The sequence below is a fragment of the Phlebotomus argentipes genome, unplaced genomic scaffold, assembly GCF_947086385.1.
Source record: "Phlebotomus argentipes unplaced genomic scaffold, Phlebotomus argentipes genome assembly contig_2, whole genome shotgun sequence".
NCBI lineage: Eukaryota > Metazoa > Arthropoda > Insecta > Diptera > Psychodidae > Phlebotomus > Phlebotomus argentipes.
In genome coordinates, this window is record NW_026776162.1 from 5,591,208 (window position 1) to 5,615,162 (window position 23,955).

The following is a 23,955-nucleotide window of genomic DNA, read 5'->3' on the forward strand; positions in this document are numbered from 1 at the left end:
TTATAGAGTTATTTTCACGTATGTTTCAAAGTGAGCTGAGTTAAAGAATCATCACGAATTTAAGCATTTATCAAAAGGCAAGAGAATTTTACTCACTTTCTCCAGGGATTTCTGTTATCTATCGACGAAACGCTGATAAACTGCAAAGAAAGACGAATTAGTTTCCAGAAGTGGCATATTTACCCAAAATTGTCCTCCGGAGAGCAGAAAAGGAAGGCCGAAGTCTCTGTTTCAAGCCGTTTATTTCGCCACCTCGAAGGGTAACACAAAAGAATGTGTTTAGACAGAAGCCTGGACTGGAGGCTCGTATCCTTCCGGCCTGTCGACCTTGGCTCCCTCGGCCACGGCGCCCTCGGTGCCCTTGCCGCCCCCATCGCCGTGCAGCTCCAGCAGCTTGGACAGGTCGAAGCGTGTCTTCTTCAGCACCTTCACCTTGCGGATGTACACATCGTGCAGAGGATAGATGCCCTGGCAGGACTTCTCGATGTCCTTGGCGATGGAGTCTGGGAGGAGCTTATTCACCACCTCCTTGAGGTCGCAGCTGGCCACGTCGCGCGTGATGATATCGCACATCTTCTTGCGGATCGCCTTCACCTGAGAATGCTGCGCGTAGCAAGTCTTGCGCTGTGACATGGAGTCCTTGGAGGTGAAGCCGATGCAGAACACACGGAGCACATAGCCGTCCGTGGTCTTCACGTCAATATTGGCCTCGATCAGAGTCTGCCACTTCTTCACCATGGACCTGTGTTCCGGAGGGGCGAAAACAAGCATGAGTGCGTGAGGTTATGTCAGTACGAACAACAAATCCCTACCGCAGTTTGTCTGTCGTCAGATCCATCCCGTGGAAATTAGTGAGCACGTTATTGCCCTGCACCTCCTCGGCGATCAGCCTGAACTTGCGGTAAGAGCGCTCGGCGTCATTGTCGTTCTGCAAATCGGCCAAAGACACTTCGAACACGCGGTTCTTCAGACCCTCGGAGGCAATACGGGTGCCCTGTGTGCGGTTCACGAGGGTCTTCCCGATGTTCCGCGTAGCAAACATGTTGGGGGCCTTCACATCGTACCAATCCTTGCGGGAAAAAGGGTCGATAACCTTCTTCTTCGACCCCTTTTTGCCACCTTTCGAAATCGCTTTGCTTTTACCGACCGCCATGATTACGTCGAGATGTTGAAAAGGACCGGAAACTCACTTGACAGCCCCACTGACACTCGCACTTGCATGCCATTATCCAACATCCGCCATACTTTTTATCCACACCAATGCGATATATCGAAAAGAAAAACCTCCCAAATTCCCTACAGGAAAAAATATTTTTATTTACACAAGTTTTTCCGCCTAAATATGCTATTTACTTATTCGTTTTGTCTAGGAGGTCCTTGGCTTCATTGATTTTGGCCGCAATGTACGGCGACCCGCCACGATCGGGATGATTGAGGAGCATTATCCTCTTGTGTGCATCCGATATTTTGTTCTTTGACGCCGTTGGACTCACGCCAAGGATCAGGGAGGCTTCCCGCTTGGTCATCTTCGGATCAAATCCACCTTTGTAGTATTTGGCATTCGCCAGTGATTCGGCATCTAACTTAGGCAAGGATTTCAAGGCCTCGTTCATCTTCTGGCTCATATTGGGCACTCTTCTAAGCAGATATCGACCGGCATAGCCAACAGCAGCCACTCCGATTCCAGTCAGAATGAGAGATGAGGCCTGAAGTAGCACGATAGAGGGAAAACTTAGTGGATTCCAATGCAATATTGAATATGAAAACTCACCATTTTTAAAGGTTAAAGTCTTGTTAGCACAGAAACTGGTTGAAGTTCAGATATTCACAGATATTTCCCTTCCTGCCAAATTGTATTCGCATCACAACTCATTTACAGGCGATAATTAGAGCAATTTCGGATTTTATTACGCAAAAAGCCTCTCCATCGCGTTACGAGATATTTTTATCCAAACTGTCGCGAAGCTTGTCAAAATTATCACGCGAACACGTGAGATTTTGAGAACGCTCAAACAACCGGTGAGGCGAGGACGCATTTTGCATTTTGCCCAGGAAAATCATATTGTGCAAGTGCCAGGATGTCTCAAGCGCAGCCGAAAGGCAGTGGGCAGGGCAGTGATTACTATGAGAGTGGCGGAGATTCCTCAGATGGTTGGGAGGAAATGGAGGATGAATCCGAGGCAGTAAAGTGTTTGTTTTGCGAAAATGTCTTCAAGTCCTTCGAACAAGCTCTTGATCACCTGCAAGAAGGCCACAAATTCAATCTGCTGGATCTGTCTGGAAGGTACGCCATGGATCAGTACTCATACATCAGGGTAAACAGAGATATTTGGCAGATGTTTAGATGTATTCGCTGAGGAGCAAATTCTTTGCAGATGGTCAACTTTGTCATCAGGGAGAAGCGTCGTCCGGAGGAGATAATGGGCAGCGCAAAGTGTCTCTGGAGTAATGACATAAATCTACGTCCTGTTGACGATGAGAGAAGGAACTGGCTGACTTTTGGTGAGATTCTATTGAAGCATTTCTGGAGAGATTTGATAGATTGATGTTCATTTCAGACTTTGAATACTACATAGAGGAAATGAAGAGGAAAAGATCCAACGAATCAGCCTCATTAGATGACAAAGACGTCATTCTCAGAGCGTCGGAACTTCAGACTCTTCAGGACACCCTGAAATCCGCTCTAAAGCGCAATCAGGAGATGGAAGAAGCCAACAAGCAGCTGCAAGAGATTGTGGAGAATCTCAGGAAGAGCGCTTTGGCGCATCTGGAGGACGAAAAGGAGCAGAACTCCAAGCCAGCGAGGCTGAGGGATGACGAGTCGTACTTCACGTCCTACTCTCACTACGGCATCCATCAAGAGATGCTGTGCGACGAAGTGCGGACGCTCAGTTACAGAGAAGCCATTGAGAAGAATCGGGCTTCCATTCAGGACAAAATCGTGATGGATTTGGGCTGTGGCACTGGGATTCTCTCCATGTTTGCCGCCCGAGCGCAGGCGAAGCACGTAATCTCCGTAGATCAGTCAGACATCATTTACCAGGCGATGGACATCGCGCGTAGGAACAACTTCGGCAACGTGAAGTTCCTCAAGGGACGCATTGAGGAAGTGTCGCTGCCGCACGAGAAGGTGGACGTGATTGTGTCAGAGTGGATGGGATACTTCCTGCTGTTCGAGGGGATGCTGGACAGTGTGATCTACGCGAGAGATCACTATCTCTCACCCGAGGGAATCATGCTGCCCAATCGCTGCACCATCAGTCTCATTGGGTCCGGCGATGTGGATCGCCATCGCGAAAGGATCAGCTTCTGGGAGAGTGTCTATGGCTTCGACATGTCGTCCATGAAGGACGATGTGCTGCGTGAGGCCAGCGTGGAGATCTGCCGTCCGGAGATGATCATCACGGAGCCCAACACGATTGCAGACTTCAATCTCATGACCGTGGACACGAGTTGCTACGCCTTCGCCTACGACTTCAGCCTCAGGGTGCTGCGCAGCGGTGTGCTGACGTCTCTCGTGGGCTACTTCGACACCTTCTTCGATCTGCCCACACAGCTCGTGAGCTTCTCCACGGGGCCCCACGCGGAGCCCACGCACTGGAAGCAGGTGGTATTCTTCCTGCCCACGCCACTGCCCGTCACGTCCGGAGATACTGTGTCCGGCAAGTTCCAGTGCCAGCGCAATCCGCAGGACACGCGCTCGCTGCTCATCTCAATTCACTTCCACGATCAGGTGTTGGAGTACAATTTCATGTAAAGCCACTCGCGTCTGCTAAAATAGAATTGTGATACACTTTATTTGTAATAATTATACACAATTTCTATGATACAATATAGTTTCTTTCGTCCTTAAAATACTACGAGCAAAATAATGAACTTGCAAAAAGTAACTTACACACTATTTTATTCACTAAATCCTCATCAAAAATTCTTAGCTAATTTAGTTGCCAACTCTGTTGCTCGACTTTTCCTGCATGAGCTTTTTCTTTCTCACTTACAATTACAAGGATTTTCTAGTGTCTCGGTGTTTTCAGGAAGATTTCTTTTTTTAGCTACATTAAATTCGAAATGGCTGGAATTCTGGGCGAAGTTTTGCTATTCATTATATAAAAAATTCTGTGATTGTAAATTCGCATACAAATTCATTTTTTTTACAACTGTTATAAAGACATATTTTGTTGAACAATTAAAATCATTGTATTAAGCAGAGGAAAATATCACAGGAAGGGTTCAACTATTTAAAAGAAAGGTCAATCGAAGAAGATTTCTCTTCCAAAAGATGCCAATTTTCCTTATCTTAAACAAATCGCGCAAATCATCTGATATCCTTAAAAAAACAAACAAATGTACAGCATAGAAATTTTCATGCTGTGGCGAGCGAGACACAGGAAAATCCCACCTAAAATCCCTCCTCTCGACTACAAGAGCAACTATCAGTTGTATCCCTGTTGGTTCTCTGGCTGCTGCTGGGTCGTCTGCTGCTGCAGCTGATAGTGCGGCATGGAGAGCAGCGAGGTGACTTCGAAGCTGGAGAAGATCTGCCCATTTGTACCATAACCCGCAGAATTGACCTGTATCCTCGCGATGGCCGGATTCAGTGGACTGGCCGGTCGATTCTGCACATCCTGCTGCGTCAGCGAATTCACCGGAATGACAATTGGATTCTGCACCTTCTCCGTCTTGATGTTGGCCAGCGTCGTGGCCTGAGTAGCGGGTGAAATGATCAGCGTCGTTCCCTGCGCCTGCGGCTGCTGCTGTTGCGTCTGATTGGGCGGCGGAATGCCAATCCTATTCACCCGATTGGCATTCGTGAAGCGATTGGGATTGTTCACGCTGATGCTGGAGAAGGGCGTGGGCTGATTCACCTCCTCATAGTGGCCCTGCATGCGTCGATGAGCCGCGAGCGCCGTGCCCTGGATGAAGCGATCGCCACAAATGCCGCAAACGTAGGGCTTATCGCCTGTGTGACGCCTGATGTGGAGCGTCAAGTCGTTGGACTGCGTGAACGCACGATCGCAATACGTACACTTGTACGGACGCACGCCTGGAAGAGACAAAAGAGATCAGAACTTTCACTCTAATTACCTCTCTAGCACGCTTCATTGATCAAGCATTGAGAGTTGACCAAGACTCACCAGTGTGAATGCGCATGTGACGAACGAGTTTATTTGACCTGGAAAATCCTTTTCCACAGATCGTGCACAGGCATGGCTTCTCACCAGTATGCGTCCGCCGGTGACACTGCAGATCAGACGATCTTGGGAAGCCCTTTTCGCACAAATCACACCGATAAGGCTTCTCTCCCGTGTGCCTTCGCATGTGGACAATCAGATTCGACGAGTTGGAGAAACTCCGTCCGCAGTAGACGCACAAGTGCTTATCCGTGTCCTCCTTGATGTCCTTGTGCACTCGCATGTGAGACCTTGAAAGAGAGACAGCACAAGTTGACGATGGAGAGAGATAACCTTAAAAATCATTCCATCCCGGAACTTACCTAAGATTGTCTTTTCTGTTGAACTTCTTCTGACACACGGTGCACTCGAACTTCTTCTCCGACGGCATGTGGATCTTCACGTGGCGATCCAGGTGCTCTTGACGATAGAAGGACTTCGTGCAGATGGAGCAGAGGAAGGACTTCTCTCGGGGCTTCTCCTTGGCGCCACGCTCGCGACGTCCTTTCGTGGCCAACTGCCGATTGGCGTGCACCGTCTGATGGTGCTTCTCGTGGCTGTTCTCCCACATGAACTTGATCTTGCAGATGCGACAGAAGTACATCTTCTCCTTGTTCAGGCACTGCAGACGCGAGTGCTTCGCCAGGAGGGCATCGTTGGGGAACACGCGTGAGCATTGCAGGCACTTTGCCGTGAAGTCCGACTCGATGTGATCGAGCTTCATGTGCGTGAGGATTTTGTACAGGCGATCAAACACCTGTTGACACGCCGAACACTGATGCTGCCGCTGATCGTCCGGCTGACACGCGGCATCCGACTCATCTGTGTCCGAGTCCGACAGCTCAAACTCGTGGCCATTGCTGTTGGTGATCTGGTAGAAGCGCGTGGCATTTCCCGTGCAAATCTCATTCATCACGTAGTTTATCAGGCTCTCGTTGGTCTCCATATCCGGCATAATCTTCGTATTGTCAAACAAGTAGCACTTTGTTGTGAGATTGACGTCCTCGAAGGAGTCCAGGGACTTGTGTTTGTTCAGGTGATTCCGCAAATGGGAGATTTTGCTGAATGTAACATCACAAATACGACACAGAGCCACTTTTCCCTCTGACGAATACTCATAAATTGTCTCGAGGATTTTGTTCTGCTTCTCCTCGCGATCCTTCAAGTTGGACAGTTGATTCCTGATTTCGAGATCCTTCAGCGATGGACGTCCTCGTCTTCTGGAAGAGGACAAATGTACAGAAAACCATACACAAATCATCGAACACAATCTCACTTACCTTTGCTTCTTGTGTGTCGCCATGTGAGTCTTGAGAGCTTCGTCCGACTTGAACTTCTTATCGCATTGCGAACAGGACTCCTTGTCGTTCAGCTCTCCCTCTGCCTCTTCACCCATCACTTCCTGCTCAATCACCTCCTTGGGTTGTGCCTTCAGCCTGAATTGAGCTCTGCACATCCGGCATTGCTTCACTTTGTGATCCGCGTGACTGCTTTCAAAGTGCTCTTTGAGGACTTTCGCATCTGACGCCTCTGCACCGCACAGATGACATTCTAGGCCGGCCTTGTCTTCGTCACTCACTTTGCTCTGCTTCACCTCCTCGGCGTTCATCTCCTCGTCCTCCTCTTCCGCTTGGCTCTGCAAATACTCAACCACGTCGCTCTCCGTCACTCCGGCGTCCACGTCAACTTCAAACGACACATCTGGCTCCATTGATAGCGAAAACTCAACATTCTGGAAGTCCTGATCTGACTTTATGTCCAGCAAGCTCTCCTTGAACTTGTCCGGATACTTCGCCACCATGTACGCACGCAGCGAGATGTCATTCTCTTCGGTTCGCTTCCGGAAGGCAAATGCACTTTGCACCTGCACTTTGCACATCCCACACACTTGATTGGGCATCCCGTCGTTCTCTTGCACCTGAAACAGCACCGAATTTTGCAAAATGTGGCCAACATTCGAGCTTAATAGAGGAATTTACCTGAATCTGGGCACAGGTCATAATGATCTCATTGAATGTTTGGCCATTTTCATCAGCGAATATTGAGCGCACGTCGTCGTCCTCCTTGAGGCAGAGTCTGCACAGCTTCTCCAGGTTGTACTCAGCAATCATTTCACCCACCACATCCATCTTCGGCGGTGGTCAAAGACACTAAAAACACGATTAATCCTACCCAAACAAACCCTAAAAAACAAAATGGCACGCCATCTTTAATTGTTTTGACAGCCACACTGACAGACGTTATCCCGGGTTTGGATAATCGCAACGTGGGTTTTTTTGGAATTTGAAATCTGTTATACAGTATCGGTTGGTATAACGAATGGTTTTCGGTGAATATAAGATTTTCTAATTGGAATTCAAACTCTGTGAGTATCTGATAAGATGAACTTATCTTTCAGGGAATGTGCAGAAGTTGGTGTGTTAAAATGAACAACGAACAATCCAACAATCCTGGCTGTTGATGTGCGCATGTCGCAGTTTGTTGAACAGTTTGCCGATGAGAAGAGTAATCCTTGTGTGCAGTTAAAATGTCTTTTGAGGATAAGGATATTAAATTCGATGTCCCAAATCAGTAAGTATGCAATTTCCGCTGATAATACTCTATATTCACGTTCTGCAATCTGTGCTGAGCAGACAAGATCGCCTCCGCGGCGGCGAGACGATTCTCGACATAATAAGCAACATTGAGGACACGAAGGGCAACATTGGAGACGTAGGACGACTGATGATTACCAATTTGCGGATCATTTGGTACTCAGTGACGACGACAAAATTCAATTTATGTAAGTTTTCGCTCGGTGCGCTTGCAAAATCATAATAAGTCCTTCTTGCAGCTGTTGGTTGGTCATGCGTGTTAACCATGACAACCAAGACAGTGGCCAGCAGAGGCAGAGGCAACACGCAAGCACTCTATATCCTCAGCATCAGCCGTAATTCGAGATTTGAGTTCATTTTCACGAGTCTCTCCAATTCGCAGTCCAAATTTTCGTCCGCTTTTGATATCTACAGGTGTGTTAGATGATTATCTCAAGAAGATTTCCTATCTTATCTCTATTCTCTCTCACTCTTTAGACTCTACCAAGCATCGACACTCTATCGCGAAATGAAGCTGAGATCTTCCATTCTTCACGAAGGATCTCTCAATGTGCTGCCGATGGAGAAGGTTTTCAACACACTCAATGGTGTTTGGAATCTCTCGAGTGATCAGGGAAACTTGGGCACATTTATCATCACCAATATCCGACTGGTTTGGTTCGCCAACATCAATGAGACCTTCAACATGTCTCTGCCCTACATTCAGATAGCCGGCATTCAAATTCGCGACTCAAAGTACGGCCTGGCGCTGGTGATAAACACGTTGAAGATGTCTGGAGGATATATTCTCGGATTCCGCATTGATCCGCCGGAGAAGCTGCATGAGATCTACAAGGAGCTCACGTCGCTTCACACTGTCTACTCCGACACGCCAATCTTTGGGGTGGATTACAAGCCGAAGTCGGATTTGGAGCAGAGCGGAACAGATCAAGTGTCTATTGATGATATCGAAGAGATTGATGAGTCGAAGAGCAGGGAAATCAATCACAATTTCTCCGCTTATCTCTCCGCTGAGGACTCTGGCGAAGTGAGAAGACCGTCGTACTGCAAGGAGCTGGGATTCGCGATGGAGAAGCTGAAGGAGGGCTTCAAGATCAAGGATTTGTGGGAAATCATACCGTCATAGTGAAGACTTTGTGCTGATGAACAATTGAGTCGCCAAGTCGCGCGAAAGTGATTTGTCCTGATATATCTTTACAAGATATCATAAAGAGCAAATGATAAGTAATAAGCGACTTGAAAACGGTGGAACGATGACCTCATAAATGTCTTAATAAAGTGAAATAATTCACACAAAAATAAGATGATTTCCTATTATCTTCCTATTATCACCATAAATTCAGCGACTACAATGGTTTGAGAGCGGCAGTAAAAGACGAATATGTGGTCCCAAAAGGCAAAAAAACACACCACCAGAGCCCAATAACTGGATGTCTGCCCGAATCAGATTATTCACGTGAAGTCTTTACTGTTTATTACTCCTAGAGATAAGGTAACACATGTCTTATGGCTAAAGAAGTCTCTGTGGCATTTTCTTGTGTGGGTTTTTTCACATTCGCTGATATTGTGGCTCTGCACTAGAGCTGTTTTCCCTGGAGAGCCAGGACGATCTCCTCGAAGTTCTTCCCTTTCGTCTCTGGCAGGTAGAAGTAGACGAAGATCAGCTCGAAGATGCACCAGCCGGCGAAGCACCACATTGGCGTGTACATTCCGCACACCTCGGCGAAGAGCAGGAAGAAGTTGACGATGAAGAATGTGAGAATCCAGTAGAACATGAGGAAGCTCGTGCACACGACGCCGCGCAGCTTCGGCGGCAGGACTTCGGCGGAGACGCTGAAGGGAATGGCCACAATCCCGATGGCGGCCAGTGTCATCTGGCCTGAGAAAGCTGCCACGGAGAGCCAGCCGAAGGATGACATGTCCAAGCCAATGGAGCGCAGGAGGAACAGAATGCCCATCACGCTCAGGCACAGTGCTGATCCCAGACTGGAGACAATCAGGATCTTGCGACGACCCCAGCGCTCCACAAACACAATGGCCAAGTTGCTGCCGATGAGCTCGAAGAGACCCACAATGATGGCGCCCAGATTGGCGTCCCACGTGGAGCCTGACTCCCTCAAGACGCTGGCCGTGTAGTTGTCCAGCGGCAGGACGCCGCAGATGCTGCGCCCAGAGATCAGGACGAGGCTGATGAGGATCGCTTTGCGCGTCGTGGCGGGTTCTGTGTGGATGGGAAGTGATTAGCTGGGGAAATGGTTGTGCAAAGTGATAACTCACTGAAATCATCCCATCCCACGGACGATGATTGATTTGACAGGGTTGGGGAGTTCTTCAGTGCCTCGAATTCCGTCTCAAATTTCTCCGGCATCTTCCCATTGGCGTCTCTCTTGGCGCCACGAAAGCGCTTCAGGGATTTCTCCGCCTTCGATTCGCGGCGCTTCAGCAGAAGATACTGCGGCGTCTCGGGGAAGAAGGGAAAGGTGAGCACGAAGACAGCCAGGAGGCCCAGAACTACGTAGGGAACGACATAGAAGTCCAGATAGCTGCCGAGACAGCGTCCGATGACGATGCCCACGGACACCATGTTGCAGAAAATGGCTCCCAACGTTCCGCGCACCCTGGAAGATTAGTTGCCAAGGTTTAGATAAGCGGCCTGTGGAGTGGCAAGATTAGGTGTCTACGCACTTGTCTTCGGAAATCTCAGAGACGTAGATGGGCAGCACGACGAATAGGGCGCCACAGCCCAGACCGCTGAACACGCGCGAGACGTAGAGGAAGTTCACGTCCTGGGCGAAGATGATGAGCAGGTGGGCGATGATGTGTGGACAGGTGCCGAGGAAGAGGGCCCACTTGCGTCCGATGCGATCCGCCAGCCAGCCGAAGGACAACGATCCCACCATGCCGGCCATGTACAGGAGCGCGCTGGTGAGCGACGCCTCGCGCCTGGACAGCGGCCCCGAGGGCAGCGGGGTGTCGTCGGACATGAGCAAGGGAATGGAGGGTGAGACCCACCCCACGGAGATGCCATACATCATCGTGGCTAAGTTAGCTGCAATGATTGAAAGGATTGAGATACGTTTCAGGCCATTTCGCCTCGCGCACGATAAAATCCACATGGGCGACGCGCGCGAAAGGGTGGGTGGGTGGCGAGTGCGTAGAAATGACTATATTATTACCACTCGATGCCGCTATAAACTGACGAGCTTTTCCACCCAGAGTCATTTTGCCACCCCCTCTTTAAACTGTGTACTGATGTGCTGAAGTCTCTCCTTCCCAAGAGATCCTCCGTGTTGGGTGAATATCGCGAGACGACTAAATCTCCCCGGCTCTGTCGCGTGAGAGTAGTTCACTCTGGTCAGGTTCCCTCACCATCTCCATCCCACCACAGACACGGCTGAGAAAATTATTACCCTTTTTTCTGCCTCTCTCTCTCCATGTGTTAAGGCGAACTGATAAAGGAGCTGACACAGTGTTTGCGTCCATCGAGACTCCGAAGAGATACAGATATAACCATAGAGAGCACTCAATCGCCGAGCAAAAATTCTATCATTACCATCTTTTATTGCACAATGGCGTACATACATATCTAGTCTAGTGATTCTCACTCCCTCTCCGGCAATATAAATCTATATTGCCAACCTTTATTGGGGAGATTACACTTGCTATTCACGGTTCCAAAGCCAAACAATTGCTCGCCGTCTTATTCCTGAAACACTCTCCACACGCCTCGCGCTTTTGCATGTGCATCTCACGTGGATTAAGCAAAGATGTGCCCAAGAATGGCGCAAGAGTTCACTCTAGAGAGGCTCTAGAGTAGATTTTATAGCGAAATTTTGGTGTGAATTTCCTGGATTTCGACCAGGAACAATTCCTCCGCAATCTATATTAAGTGATAATCACTATAAGTGTCTTATCATAAGAGCCGAAATTATAGTGATATTGCGACTTTCAATTGTTATAGTAGCGATAATTACTGGAAGGTTAAATGTTTGCCAATCTGCATATCTTGTAATAACTATGCCATTATCACTTCACTTCCTTTTTTCCTGTCCTTCAAGTTTCTGTGGCTTCATTAGAGATAACAACACCTCACCAGGAGGTAATTCGACAAGATGATAACACTATCCAGAGAAGTTTCAAGTGTTCATTGAGTTTGACAGAGCCACAGTCCTTCTATAGTCATGTCAAATATTGATATTTCATAGTGAAATTTTACTCTTGAGTTAATCATCTCACCTCAATTCCATCAAATCCATTGAGAAAAGCAGGATTCACAGCCAAACAAAAAAAAAACTGTATTTCGCCCAATGGTCCGAAAAAACGCCAATGAATTCTTTTCCGCCTCGCAACAGCAGAAATCACAATGGAATTAAAACATTTTAATAGGTCGTATTTTCTCCTTTCATTTAATGTTCATTTACATTTAGTTTGCAAATTGAGTTCTTATCATGTTTTCTGTCACTGATATTCTTTGTCATCATCATTTAAGACATTTTATTTTACGATAACATCAAATACGAAGATTGCCTTTAATTTTCATTTTTTATACTTGTATTTTTTTTTAATGTAATATTCAACAAATTTATGTCGATATTCTCCATCTTTGCCTTTTGCTTTCATTTTATCAATTAGTTCACACTTTTTTCTTCCATCTATATTCCTATCGCCACAGTTAAATGGAGATAAAATCTTTATAAAGAATTCTTACATGTCAATATACTTGTTTTTCTTTTCCATAGTAAATTCATCATGTATTTCTCCGTTTTTCCCAATTTCTTTTATTTTTTCTTGCAAAGTGTGATTTGTCTGTAAAATTTTGGGAAATAAAATCACTCGCAAATGAATTGCTCTTGATTTATCAAAAAGAAAAATATAATTTATTAGGATATCATTATTATTGTGTTAAAATTTTCAGAGAATTTCCCATTTGAAATAGTTGATTTGCTTTTTATTCCTATGCACATTTATCTTAAATAAATCAGTGTTTTCTCTTTTCTCTCTTCACTTCACCAGAATCCATGATATTTTCTATTTTCTCACTTTCTTTTTTCTTTACCTTACAATGTGAATCAATTTCATTGAATACTATCCCATACTTTTTTTTATTGGCTAATCATTAAATCATTTCGAAGATCAATTCAACAGCAAAATATAAAGCTCTGTCACACTCGAAATGGATCTTACAAAGAATTGAAATGTGACCATAAATTCCACTCTCAATCTCCACTCTATAGTAAGTAAAAACATCTTTTTCTTCTTTTTAAATAAATTCAGTCCTTTGATTTACCTCGTTCTCGTCTTTTTTTACTAATAATTTAAGAAATAATTTAATTTTAATAGTAACTTATAATGCATTCAGAAATATCTCTCTCTCTCTCTCTCTATCTTATGCCTTTCATTTCTATAGACTACATTGAAACATTTAATATTAATATCTTTATGTACACATAAGAGAAATCATCAATATTCTACTGGATTTGCCGCCAATCTCTGGCTTCTAATGTCTTACATTCTCATTTGCTTTTCTTTATACACTGTGTGGATTGTATGCATTGCATCTCTGTGCACAGAACTCGCTGGTGGTGAGTTAGAAGGAGTCTCCCACGAACCACGGGTGCACCCATGGCGCCGACGGTGGGGGTGTTGGGGGATAGATTGTGGGCGATGGAAGGGCACACGAGCGTGCCGCCCCGGTGTCGTGAACAGATCCGGCCACATTTGGCACTTGGAGGTGATAGGAATTGCTTCCCACGCCACCCGCACCGCTGGACACACCACCGCCCGATGCGCCCGCACCGGCCGGGAAGTGCGACGCCGCGGCGGCCACAGCCGCCGCATAAATCGCACTCTGCTGATGCTGCTGCATCTGCTGCTGGTGGTCATTCAGCGATGAGAATGGGGACGGTGGCGGAATGTACGACGAGCCTCTGTTCACTGACGATGCAACTGTTTCCGTATTCGGGTAGCCCATGGCATTGTAGCCGGCCGCGACGGCCAGCGCCGATGGTGAGTAGTAATCGAGCTTCTCATTCTGATAGCGACACGCCGAGTACTGCTTCTTACCACCGTGATGGTAGTTACTCGGCGGCACTGGCGGCGATGGAAATTGTGTCAATTGCGCGAGATTGTGCGCCTTCTCGGCCGTCTCCAGTGCCAGACTTGTTCTCACACTTGGGTACTGGGTCGAGAAGTCTGACAGGATATTCCTCCACGAATTCTCACTTCCGCCACTCTCGCTCGCACCTCGATTGCCACCAACACTACTGGCACTGGTGCCACTGCTGCTGCCATTATTATTGTCATTGCTACTGCTGATATTTGTGTGATTTTCCCCGGAAACAATTGCATTCTGGGGGCTTGGAGCTACCCCCCACCCCGTCTCCTAGCTGATCCTCGCCCGCTTGTGCGCAGGCTGCTCCTGAGGTTGACTCCGCACCATGTACTTGAGCTGCGGCATGAAGTTCACAATGTCTCGCACCAACACCAGCGCCATGTTCTCCATGCCGTGATGTCCGTACTCCTGGAACACTTTCAATTGACTCCTGGCGAAGGGAGAAAGGACAAATCATACCGTTAGTGCCACAAAGCGACTAATCTTCTTAACTCTAAAGCTCTCTCTCTCTCTCTTTGTGTGTGTGTGAAGACAACGTGGCCTTGAGATTGAATTCATTCCGCAAATTGATCATTTGTGTGTCAAGGATCTTTCGATTTTTTTTTCTCACACTATTTCCACCGAATGTGTGTACTCTCTATACTCAATAATAACAGCCAAATCCCAATTGAACATTCATATCTGTTTCAAAATATTCTTGTGGGAAAAACAAACCATAACATTTTGTAGCAGTACAAAAGGTGTTTTTCTTTTCAGCCATTTAGCAGTCACACACCTGATTGAGACACAGTAAAAAAAACCCTCCGCATGTGCACAGGGCATTTAAATATGTTGTTTGTATTGTTGAACACATTGGAAATATGTATATTGGAGGAAAAGTCATAAATTTGCAATTTCAAGTTATGATTCATCAACCTGTACTTATTTAAATTAGTCTCTAAAAAGCAAATATTTGCTCTGCACATTAAATATTCCCATCAATCATTTATTTCCCACCTTTGGCGTGAATTCACGCTGTATTTATTTATCATGTGGACAAATGAGAGCTAATCTCTCTCTCTCCCTCTCTCTCTCTTCATCCACAGAGAGTGCCAGAGGAGAACTGGATGCTCACCTGTTTCCTTTGTACAACTCCACATTGAGGACATCGAGCACCTTTCGGCAGTTCTCGAGTGTCATGTGGGGAAAGAAAATATCTTTGAGATCTGCCAGCGTCATGAGCAAATCACTGTGCGAGTAGGCTTTCATATTGATGCATGGCACTGTGCAGCCATCAATTTGCGCCTTTTGCATTCTATACGGCACATTCCCATTGTGGGACGCCATCTCGGGTATGGCCGAGAGGCGGGACGCGTCAACCGACGATTGCCTCTGATGCTGCTGCATCGCCGCCACTTGGGCGGCAGCGGCGGCGCTCGTGGCCGACGGCACGCCGCCGTGCATCATACTCTGTGCACTGGCGGCGCTGCTGCAGCGGCCGTTGGTCAGCATTTGCTGACTGCGCTGCTGTTGCTGGTGCAACTGTTGTTGCTGATGCTGCTGTTGCTGGTGGTGGAGTAAACTGGCGGCCGACCTTGGAGGGGAAGACAGATCGATTACATCCGTGGCTGACATAGTTACGCTTTTCGTTTGTCTGTTTGCGAGGGATGCGGCGGGGTTGCTGATGGGATTGGCCGCCGGCGCCATGGACAGCGGATGGTGGGAGAAGGGCGAGGTGGCGCCGGCGACGTGGGACGGCGAGGGGCTGCCATAGGGATCGGGAATGGGGATATTCTGTGGCAAGAACGTCGTTGTCAAGGATTTCAGATTGCGCAATTGCTGCAGCGTGTCGCGAATGCTGCTGAACGCATCAGCGCTATTCGTGCCTGGCATTGGAATCAACGGCGGCGGGGGATGCTTTGTCTGGCCATTGTTAACCATCGCCGTGGCCATGGCGCTGCTCTGATTCGGCGACGCCCTCGCCGGCGATCCCACCGGCAGATTCGCCGTTGACGTTATGGGCGTTTTCGAGTATATTGCACTCAGAATATTGTTGTCCAGCAGAAAGTCGCTGTTGTTGTTATTGAACGCCGCCGCTGCGCTGTACGACGGCTTGACGCCCGCGCCGCCGCCGCCGCCACTGCCATACGGGCTGCTCTTTGGTGATGACGCCAACGATACGTTCGCCAGCAGATATTCGTGGAGGTGGTTGCTGGACGCGTTGTAGGGTGGTGGAGGAGGCAAGAGGTGGGAAGGAGTGGCAACAGGATTTATCGTCAGACTATTACTAGAGCGTAATGACGGTGGACCAGTAACACAACTAGACCTAGAAACATTATAATGCTTTCGCTGTTTATGGTATAGACGCCAATATCGTATAAAATAATTATAAACAACTTAATATTAACTTTAAAACTAAAAAAAAAATCACTTTAGCCACATAAATGTGAGAAAACTTAACACAAAATGCCAATTAAATCGTTTGAAAATTTATTGCTCAATGTAAAATTAAATTAGCAAAGTAAATCGTGAAACTACTGTTTTTCCACAAAAATTATATAACTTTGTCAGTTTAAAAAATCAAAGATGAGTCATTAAGAAATAAATGAAGTATCTTTTGCGCATTGTTAGTCATGTCTTTAGTTGTTGCATTAGTAATCTCAGGAAATGGTCCGATATTATTATGTATAATTATTATTGAATTAAGAACTTTCGCATGGATGTATTTGAAGTAATCAAACCATCTAATCTCTCTAATCGCACTTTTATTTCACATGCACAGTACTACAATATATTAAAGAAAGGAAGAAAGAAAGAGTTTATTGTAGCACTTTAACTAAAATAATACAATACAGAAAAATTGGATTGAAATGAGTTTAAACTTTTCGCCAATGTAGAGAGAAAAATATCAATTTTTAATAAGCAAAAACTTTCAAACTCCCAAAAATTCGATTCAAGCTCGTATCATAAACAAAAGTTCAATGAAAATATTAAAGTTTGATTCTAATGATTAATACAATAAAAACCATATCACAATCATTTCATTTGTTCGTAAGAAAAGAGAAATGCATAAACGAGAAATTGAGTGACAAAAGAGAAGAAGATTCTTGACAAAATGCCCATATTTTGGAGAGTTTATTGAAGTACATAAGTGTGTCATTAAACCGCAAAACCTCTATTTAAAGAAAAAAACAACAAGTGAGAGATACAAGATTACCCTCAATACTTATATTGTGATACAATTTTTACAGAGAAAAGTCCCTACAAAGCAATGAGATTCTACAGTGATTCGAGGACATGCAAAGTAGCTTTTACATCTTATACATATCTTGCAAATTAAACTAGTCAAATAGGATAGTAACTGAGAGTGACACTTACATGTGGTGACTAGTGGGTGCTTGCTGTGCTCCTCTAATGAGGGGCGGCGGCACCTGATTTGCGGTTGAGGTGAGACCAGTCATTGCAGACATCGCTGTCGCAACAGGAGGAAAGTTCACGTTGTAGGGTTGGCGTTGCATGATATTCTGAACCTGGGATCTCGTTGTTGGATATCCCCTTTGCGACTGCACCTGCTGCTGTAGAGGAAACATCCATTAGTGCATCCCTTAGCAACACACACACACACACACACGCGCGGAGACGAGAGGACTTCGTCTGTGATACTTACTTGAGCGGCCTGAGCCATTCGCAGCATCTGTTCCTGCCCTGGCGTGAGATTGAGTCCTGACACACCGGCCAAATTGGGCCACACATTGGACACCACCGGATTATTGGTGTTGCCCATCTGTCCGGGTAGTCGCTGTTGCATGTTCACTTGCTGCTGCATGGCGGCGGCATTTCCGTACGACACCGCCGACGCGGCTTGCTTCCGCGCCGGAGCAGATTTGGCTTGAGCAGTGGCTGCTGACTTGGGCGGTGGGGCTGATGGTTGGCGTGTCCAGTGAACGGAACTGTTGGCATTTGACTTCTGCACGAGCAATTGGGTGTCCACCACCTTGCTGGGCCAGTAATCCTCAAACTGCGTGCCAGGTGGGAAGTAGCTCTTGATGTCCGTCAAACTGATCACCGCGACTTTATCGCTGGCGAACAGCTCATTGCGAATCCCCTGAACTTTGCAGCAGAACTTCAAGTAGGAAAGATCCCAGCCGGAAAGATTATCGGCTTTCAACTTGAGATTCTCCGTCTCACCCTCGAAATAGAACAATGGAACAAACTTTTGCCCATCACGAACCTGTGTGCAAGTGAGGAGAGTGTGAGAGAGAGAGAAAGAAATATAAATCAGCGCACATAAAATCACAGCAATAAAAGAAGCTTTTCTTGTAAAAGTAAACTGAGAAGTGTGTGGTGGGTGAAAACACCCACATTTTACTCAATTACTTCTGCAAGAAGAAATACAGAGAAAAGCTATAGAAGCTAAGGGAAAAATTGTGTTTAACTCACAGTGTATGGAACAACAGATTCCTTATTAATCCTAATAAATCCACACTTCTCCGACTGTCCCTGATTGTTGTTGCCCATGAGGAGCTTCTTGTAGCACACATCGAGGAATGTCCAGAACTTGCTGACATCAGACAGCCGCACCACCAGATCCTTCACCGTGAACATGTCCCGGCCATAGTGGGACTCACTGTGCTTGTGATTAATCTCATTTAGGAGTCGCCCCTCGGCCTCCGTGATGTAGTAACTGCGGACGCATGTGCAACTGTAGATGTCATGGTGGAGATAGTTGAGATACTTGTTGAGGAGTTTGCTCTCCACAATACGCACAGCGCAGTACTTTTCGCCCGATCTCAGGATGTATGGGATGTAGATGGACTTATTGAACGTGTGCCACCCAAAGTGGCCCTTCTGGCTCTCCTCATCGCACGCCTTCTTCTCACCATCGGGACTCGCGGACGCCGTCGAGTCCCCATTCGCTTGCTTCCCATTGGCATATGAGCCACCGTTTGTCGTCGCGACGGCTGCCGTCGCCGGTGTGCTCGCTGGAACAATTGATGCACTACTTGTTCCGGCTGCGTGTAATGACGATGACCCTTGTTGTGAGGATTTTCTTTGAAAGTAACTTAATATGTTGGTCTGACCTGTGCTATTGATCACATTCACAGAACGCATTTGCTGTTGCATTGCTTGCTGTTGAGCCGCTTTGGTCATTTGCGCCTTGTGGCTCTCCATCATTTTGGCAGCCAACTCCAAAATCTCCGCTTCGTCGTGTCTCTCTTGCTTCACGCTAAAAAGCTGTCGGTTGGTATCTGGCGGGCCTCCTGCTACAGACGATGTTGACGGCATGGACATTGGAGGTGCTGTTGTTGTTGCTGCTGCTGGAATTACATTTACAACCAGTCACTTCAAAAGTTCACCTCCAACATTTCATCTACTATATCTATCTTATACACTACACATCATGAAGAGAGAGAGGGACTACAATGCTCCTTTTATCGCTCTCGCTCGTTCTCTTTCACTCCGTGATCATAAAAAACCGAAAATGTACATAGCGAGTATATAGGAGAGCTTATGTGCACACTCACACTGTCATGGGTAGAAAACAACACTATGTAAATAGAGTTTTCTCCCCTTTCGAGCACTACCCAAACCTCCTTCTTCTTCAGCTCCCGACAATAGCCTCTGCGCCCTTCTCTATCACTCGCTGATAACTCTATCCTCCTGATCCGCCTAAATTAAGTCTTTTATGCAAGGAGGACACTCTCTTGTTATTAAATGTGCTTCTCAACTACACTATTGCCCACAAGTGTAGACTCACGAGCTTTCAACCAAACTATATACACATTCAACTACTTCAGCGGGGAACACACAAACAAGCAAAAAAATGAGGTCTTTGAATCCACATAATTCTTCTTCAACTCAAGAAAACATCCATTACTTTGACATCCTCAACAGCAAAAAGCATAAAACTCTCCAAAAGTATCTCCGCGAAATGCGCAAAACTAAGAAAAGCAACTTGAGAGCAAAAAAAAACAACTTGTGCATCCGCGGATCTATAAATGTTCACGGTAGTGTAATTTATGAAAAGTATGCGACTACAGAGCCACCATGTCGAAAGCGGACGCCCAGATAAATAGTAGTATTCTCCATCGTGGTAGTCAATGGCTTCATGTGATTTTTCTCCCCCTTTCAGCCCCAAGGCAGCGCCCCAACATGCAAATGCTGCTGCCCCAGGGTGTCCACGGACAGCCAACAACACACTCAAGCATGCAAAGTCTCACGGGGAAGGGCTACCGAGGGGGATACATTGAGGGTCACTTGTGCAGCAGAGTCTCTCTTTGGGTGATTTGGTAGTGATTTTGAGTCACGAATTGGGGCCTGTTTTCACGTTCTCACATGCACACACAATAGAGGGAAATTGCGAGTGTTTCATATTGACCTGTTTCTGAAGGAACTCAAGCCCAGCTCTTCAGATTCTGCGACGGTAAATGCCACCAACATAAATTTGCGATAATTCCATCAAATTTGTCTAATTGTCTGCCTTGCAGAAGGTGGTGTCATTTGATGTCATAGATACAGCACTGAGACACATCAACAATTGAGAAATTTTCATCAATCTCTCCCCCTCACACTTCACTTGCACTGTCGCCGCAAGCCCGTCGCCTCCCGTGCCTCGTCTCACTCACGAACAACACACTCTCGCGTGACTCACTACTGCGTGGGCCCAGTGCGATTCACGAGCCGTGGTAGCAGCGCCTCAAAAAGTACTGGGGAAAAAGAGAGGAAAGTTCACAGAGAGAACCGTGTTTGATAGCCTCCAAATTCAAATAGACAGCAGCAGCTCCGAAGGAAATATCCCAACCACACACAAATTGTAGCCTCGACGCGGGCTCCGCTTTAGTGCACCATTCCCATTTTCCTCTGGCCGCGATGTGACTCACTCACACTCGCATGTGTTCGCTGGCCGGACCGCTGTGTGAGTGGATGAGATTCGTGTGTGAACCGCTCGCCACCCCCCCTCGCCCCGTCCAGAGTCGCTCCGCTCTGGCTATGTACAGGCGTTTTCGGCTCGGCGCTGCTGCTCTCTCTCACCGCCGCTTCCCGATGCTCTTTCTCTTGCTGCCATTTCACAACACACTGCAGGTACGCACACACGCCCGTGCACTCCACGCCACTTGCACGCCCGTGTACGTACACGCGACAATCAAAATGGCTGTCCCGTTTGTGCGGTGGACCAGCCAATCGGCGGACGGCAGTAGGATTGAAAAAAAGCTACGCAATCGTTTCAAAGTTAAGACGTTGTGTGTGGCCTCGCCAGAGACTACCACATTTCGTGGAGTCTCTGTTTTTTTCCTCCCATCCACACTATTCTCACACTCGCGCGCTTCTTTCATTTCATCGCATCTTTTCCGAAATTTCATGCACGCACCAATCTTTTAATTTACATGCATCCCTCCATATGAAAGCCAATCACACGCCTGAGATTTTTTTCTCTGTTGAAATTTTCACATTGGAAATTCCCTCTCAGTGTTTTGATTGATATTTCAATGCATTTTGCAAAATGAGGTGTTGAAATCTAGCAGCGATTTTTTTTTACCATTATACAGAATTCTCAATTCGACGGCTTTGGTGAAATTAACTCGCGCACACCAATTTTTTATTCAGCTCTCCTCTCTCGCTCGCCCCGCCGCTCGAGCACTAAACTGGGGCCTGCTGCGATTTTTTCTGTCGCTTGCAACGAATATTTCAGCTCTCTTGGGCGCTGCAATATTTCTCTCCGTGCCACTTTAAGCCGCCGCACTTCTTCCAGCGCATTTTCCAAGGGCCTCGCGTGAAAAGTTTAAGCTCGGCGGATATTGTTGGTGTGGAGGAAAAAAAAATAGAAGGGAAAAGAGATACAAATGATGGCATATTCTATAAGTAAAGTCTCCAAGGTTATTTTCGAGGAGAGGCAGCTTAGGCTTTACATTTCTATAGCTTCGCTCTTATATATGTGCCTCGGCGCGCTGTGTTTATACATGCCAAAATGCGAGATTGCACTTAACCGGGGCCCGCTTGTAGCCTCAAGAAAAACGATGACAGCGCGTATGCTCTCTCTTTTTCGAGGGAGAAAGAAGTAAATAGAGAAAAAAAACACAATTGGAGGTTAAGCGTGTACAAAGTGTGCGTGAAGACCGAAATGATCGTCAATACAAGGACAATATGCTTCTACATAGGCATTCATTATCGTAAAAATGTATAAACCATTTTTTTCCATTCCATTGTTTGATCAAAGTTCACTTCTACAAGAGCTTATGTACATGTGGGATTAGTATTTGAGATTTAAATCTACTCTGGGCTGAGAGCACTTTGATTGGCTACATTTCATATATTCCCAAAAAATTTGCGAGGCTCGTAAATCCGAGCCAAGTAATAAAATGTGTGCCAAATTACTACCGCGATGTCTTTTGCCTCTCGCTCTCTCTCTCTCTCTCTTTCCCTCTCTGTCACTCGCTGTCCGCCTCCACTCACTTCCTCTCCCATCGGAGCCTACTACACACATCGTTGCTATGTTGCGAGAGGCGCGCAAAAAAGAGCTCGATCAGAAGCTCTGCGAGAGGGTGCAAATGGGGCGGAATTGTGCATTTGGCGAGAAACCCAATACGACGCTTTTCTCGCTCGAAGCGTCTCCATTTCGTGAAATGGCAGGAGATAATTCGATGTTACACTTCTTCCTGTTACTACACAGCATTGGGAGTTTCTAAACACGAAAATTTTGCACATGTGTACGAAATGCACGTACAGGGAGTTGCAATAGTGTTCGTTCGGTGGAACAAGCTCCTCTAAAATGAAACATGAAATCGATAAAACATACCATTAAAGTATGGCACAGTATGTGTATGTAACGTGCTATCGAATTTTCTCTCTATGTTCCCCTGTGTAACATGTGTACATAGGAGCATGTACATAGTCAAATAGCTATCTACATTATATTTTTAACTGTAATCCAAAATACATATCTCGCCCATTGGCCATCAAAATGAATTGCTTCTGCCAGAAATTAATGTCCAAAAGTCTTGCCTTCTCAATTCGCGGTGTAATTACAGAAGAAGAAGAAAAATAACGGATATCATCTCAATTCTGCTCTCAAGCTGCGACCGAGGGAAAATTGCAATTTGTGTGCGCGCGAGAACTGTGAGAACGCCGTGGAAAGCTTGAGAAATAAAAAGTAACTTTTCGCAAAGTTACTTCAACATCTCGCGCCCAGCGAATGTGTAGAAGAGCGAGATAGTCTCGTGAGAGGCTCCTTTGCACCCATATAGTTTGCTAGGTCGACTCGGGGGTTCGCTGTGTGCCGATGACGTTGTAATGTCGACTACACCGACCGAAAAAGCCAATGCTGAATGTGTAGCCGAAAGAAATGTCCCCATTATCTCTTCAATGCTGCCTTTTGTATCAATCAATTCGTTTTGGGAAAATATAATCTCACTCATCGATACATAAGTGTACATATGTGCACATATGTAATGTACTTTGCAGAAGCTCTCAATACACACACACACACAGAATTCTTTTTATAATCTTGGATTACCAAGAGAACGAGCATTTATGATCGCCCTGACTCCAGCAGAGTAATATTGTATGGTGAAGATTATTACAGCGATAGTGCTGCGAAGGAAGCATTCGAAGTTTGGAAGTTTTTTCCTGTTTACAAAATATCTTTTGAGCACACATTATCAGACAAAGTCTTATGAACAACCTAGAAAAAAAACATTGCAAAAATGTTGAGCAGTTTAGTAATTATATTGTCTATTCCACCTCTGCTATATTTTTTTTTCTTTATCTCTAAGCACAATCAATTTTATGAGAATTCAATTTGATTTCATTACTTGTAAATATGTGGCAAATTACAAAACATAATAGATTTTCACTTTTGCGAGCACTGTGCGAATTCTTCTACACTTTGCACACAAAAAGCTTATCATGTCAACGACATCTTCACCCAATATTCCGCTGTGTGCTCAAAAACAAATTCATCTCAATCATGGCTAAGTTGGCTGAGTTGCTATTTCTCCGCGGAAAAAGGAGTTTTGGGAAGGGATTACAAGACATTTGATAAAAATAACTTTTTTTTGCATAAACACTGTTAGAAATACAAACTTTCGAGCACATTCGAAAG

The 23,955-nt window shown here is 46.1% G+C and overlaps 7 protein-coding genes across 14 annotated transcripts; 2 read left to right on the forward strand and 5 right to left on the reverse strand.

The window, feature by feature from the left end:
- Nucleotides 1-223: 223 nt before the first annotated feature.
- On the reverse strand, nt 224-1,200 carry LOC132265303 (small ribosomal subunit protein eS1). The gene is made up of 2 exons (XM_059765893.1): nt 813-1,200; nt 224-742 (listed from the first exon to the last, which is right to left on the reverse strand). Exons 1-2 carry the CDS (start codon nt 1,151-1,153, stop codon nt 280-282), a joined length of 804 nt encoding a protein of 267 aa, XP_059621876.1. The 5' UTR covers nt 1,154-1,200; the 3' UTR covers nt 224-279.
- A 102-nt stretch (nt 1,201-1,302) lies between these two features.
- LOC132265305 (mitochondrial import inner membrane translocase subunit TIM14) lies at nt 1,303-1,948 on the reverse strand. Its single transcript, XM_059765894.1, has 2 exons — nt 1,772-1,948; nt 1,303-1,706 (listed from the first exon to the last, which is right to left on the reverse strand). Exons 1-2 carry the CDS (start codon nt 1,772-1,774, stop codon nt 1,350-1,352), a joined length of 360 nt encoding a protein of 119 aa, XP_059621877.1. The 5' UTR covers nt 1,775-1,948; the 3' UTR covers nt 1,303-1,349.
- Nucleotides 1,949-2,067: 119 nt separating this feature from the next.
- LOC132265299 (protein arginine N-methyltransferase 1) lies at nt 2,068-3,773 on the forward strand. The gene is made up of 3 exons (XM_059765888.1): nt 2,068-2,315; nt 2,376-2,502; nt 2,559-3,773. Exons 1-3 carry the CDS (start codon nt 2,079-2,081, stop codon nt 3,755-3,757), a joined length of 1,563 nt encoding a protein of 520 aa, XP_059621871.1. The 5' UTR covers nt 2,068-2,078; the 3' UTR covers nt 3,758-3,773.
- Nucleotides 3,774-4,428: 655 nt separating this feature from the next.
- On the reverse strand, nt 4,429-7,382 carry LOC132265298 (zinc finger protein 271-like). Of its 2 annotated transcripts, none has more exons than XM_059765887.1 (5): nt 7,151-7,382; nt 6,452-7,089; nt 5,495-6,388; nt 5,136-5,422; nt 4,429-5,044 (listed from the first exon to the last, which is right to left on the reverse strand). In XM_059765887.1, the coding sequence occupies exons 1-5, from the start codon at nt 7,298-7,300 to the stop codon at nt 4,434-4,436; spliced, it is 2,580 nt and encodes an 859-aa protein (XP_059621870.1). In that variant the 5' UTR covers nt 7,301-7,382; the 3' UTR covers nt 4,429-4,433. The 2 variants fall into 2 exon arrangements, with proteins under 2 accessions (XP_059621870.1, XP_059621868.1); XM_059765885.1 differs by having other exon boundaries at nt 5,495-6,391.
- A 272-nt stretch (nt 7,383-7,654) lies between these two features.
- Nucleotides 7,655-9,005, forward strand: LOC132265302 (Bardet-Biedl syndrome 5 protein homolog). The gene is made up of 4 exons (XM_059765892.1): nt 7,655-7,742; nt 7,805-7,953; nt 8,005-8,179; nt 8,243-9,005. The coding sequence occupies exons 1-4, from the start codon at nt 7,699-7,701 to the stop codon at nt 8,889-8,891; spliced, it is 1,017 nt and encodes a 338-aa protein (XP_059621875.1). The 5' UTR covers nt 7,655-7,698; the 3' UTR covers nt 8,892-9,005.
- A 212-nt stretch (nt 9,006-9,217) lies between these two features.
- Nucleotides 9,218-11,194, reverse strand: LOC132265300 (facilitated trehalose transporter Tret1-like). The gene is made up of 4 exons (XM_059765889.1): nt 10,942-11,194; nt 10,451-10,814; nt 10,043-10,383; nt 9,218-9,986 (listed from the first exon to the last, which is right to left on the reverse strand). Exons 1-4 carry the CDS (start codon nt 10,985-10,987, stop codon nt 9,343-9,345), a joined length of 1,395 nt encoding a protein of 464 aa, XP_059621872.1. The 5' UTR covers nt 10,988-11,194; the 3' UTR covers nt 9,218-9,342.
- Nucleotides 11,195-14,142: 2,948 nt separating this feature from the next.
- LOC132264355 (uncharacterized) lies at nt 14,143-22,128 on the reverse strand. Of its 7 annotated transcripts, none has more exons than XM_059764582.1 (7): nt 20,236-20,742; nt 18,938-19,174; nt 18,297-18,868; nt 17,524-18,087; nt 17,235-17,431; nt 14,992-16,182; nt 14,143-14,307 (listed from the first exon to the last, which is right to left on the reverse strand). In XM_059764582.1, exons 2-7 carry the CDS (start codon nt 19,146-19,148, stop codon nt 14,148-14,150), a joined length of 2,895 nt encoding a protein of 964 aa, XP_059620565.1. In that variant the 5' UTR covers nt 19,149-19,174; nt 20,236-20,742; the 3' UTR covers nt 14,143-14,147. The 7 variants fall into 7 exon arrangements, with proteins under 7 accessions (XP_059620565.1, XP_059620513.1, XP_059620532.1 ...); XM_059764530.1 differs by having other exon boundaries at nt 18,297-19,174; nt 20,236-20,563; nt 20,659-20,687; XM_059764549.1 differs by lacking the exon at nt 20,236-20,742 and adding an exon at nt 21,394-22,128 and having other exon boundaries at nt 18,297-19,174.
- Between the last annotated feature and the right edge of the window lie 1,827 nt (nt 22,129-23,955).

Excerpts from the sequence above, each read along its gene's own strand:
- LOC132265298 (XM_059765885.1), bottom strand. The coding sequence starts at position 7,300 with ATGGATGTGGTGGGTGAAATGATTGCTGAGTACAACCTGGAGAAGCTG. Across the intron at positions 6,392-6,451 it reads GCGACACACAAGAAGCAAAG|AAGACGAGGACGTCCATCGC; the intron begins GTAAGTGAGATT and ends GTCCTCTTCCAG. Across the intron at positions 5,423-5,494 it reads AACAGAAAAGACAATCTTAG|GTCTCACATGCGAGTGCACA; the intron begins GTAAGTTCCGGG and ends CTCTCTTTCAAG.
- LOC132265300 (XM_059765889.1), bottom strand. The coding sequence starts at position 10,987 with ATGACTCTGGGTGGAAAAGCTCGTCAGTTTATAGCGGCATCGAGTG. Across the intron at positions 10,815-10,941 it reads GTTTATAGCGGCATCGAGTG|CTAACTTAGCCACGATGATG; the intron begins GTAATAATATAG and ends CAATCATTGCAG. Across the intron at positions 9,987-10,042 it reads CGTGGGATGGGATGATTTCA|AACCCGCCACGACGCGCAAA; the intron begins GTGAGTTATCAC and ends CCATCCACACAG.
- LOC132264355 (XM_059764549.1), bottom strand. The coding sequence starts at position 19,148 with ATGTCCATGCCGTCAACATCGTCTGTAGCAGGAGGCCCGCCAGATACC. Across the intron at positions 17,432-17,523 it reads GAATGGCTCAGGCCGCTCAA|CAGCAGGTGCAGTCGCAAAG; the intron begins GTAAGTATCACA and ends TTTCCTCTACAG. Across the intron at positions 14,308-14,991 it reads GAGTTGTACAAAGGAAACAG|GAGTCAATTGAAAGTGTTCC; the intron begins GTGAGCATCCAG and ends TCCCTTCGCCAG.
- LOC132265302 (XM_059765892.1), top strand. The coding sequence starts at position 7,699 with ATGTCTTTTGAGGATAAGGATATTAAATTCGATGTCCCAAATCA. Across the intron at positions 7,954-8,004 it reads GACGACAAAATTCAATTTAT|CTGTTGGTTGGTCATGCGTG; the intron begins GTAAGTTTTCGC and ends TCCTTCTTGCAG. Across the intron at positions 8,180-8,242 it reads TCCGCTTTTGATATCTACAG|ACTCTACCAAGCATCGACAC; the intron begins GTGTGTTAGATG and ends CTCACTCTTTAG.
- LOC132265303 (XM_059765893.1), bottom strand. The coding sequence starts at position 1,153 with ATGGCGGTCGGTAAAAGCAAAGCGATTTCGAAAGGTGGCAAAAAGGGG. Across the intron at positions 743-812 it reads CTGACGACAGACAAACTGCG|GTCCATGGTGAAGAAGTGGC; the intron begins GTAGGGATTTGT and ends TCCGGAACACAG.
- LOC132265299 (XM_059765888.1), top strand. The coding sequence starts at position 2,079 with ATGTCTCAAGCGCAGCCGAAAGGCAGTGGGCAGGGCAGTGATTACTAT. Across the intron at positions 2,316-2,375 it reads ATCAGTACTCATACATCAGG|ATGGTCAACTTTGTCATCAG; the intron begins GTAAACAGAGAT and ends AATTCTTTGCAG. Across the intron at positions 2,503-2,558 it reads AAGGAACTGGCTGACTTTTG|ACTTTGAATACTACATAGAG; the intron begins GTGAGATTCTAT and ends TGTTCATTTCAG.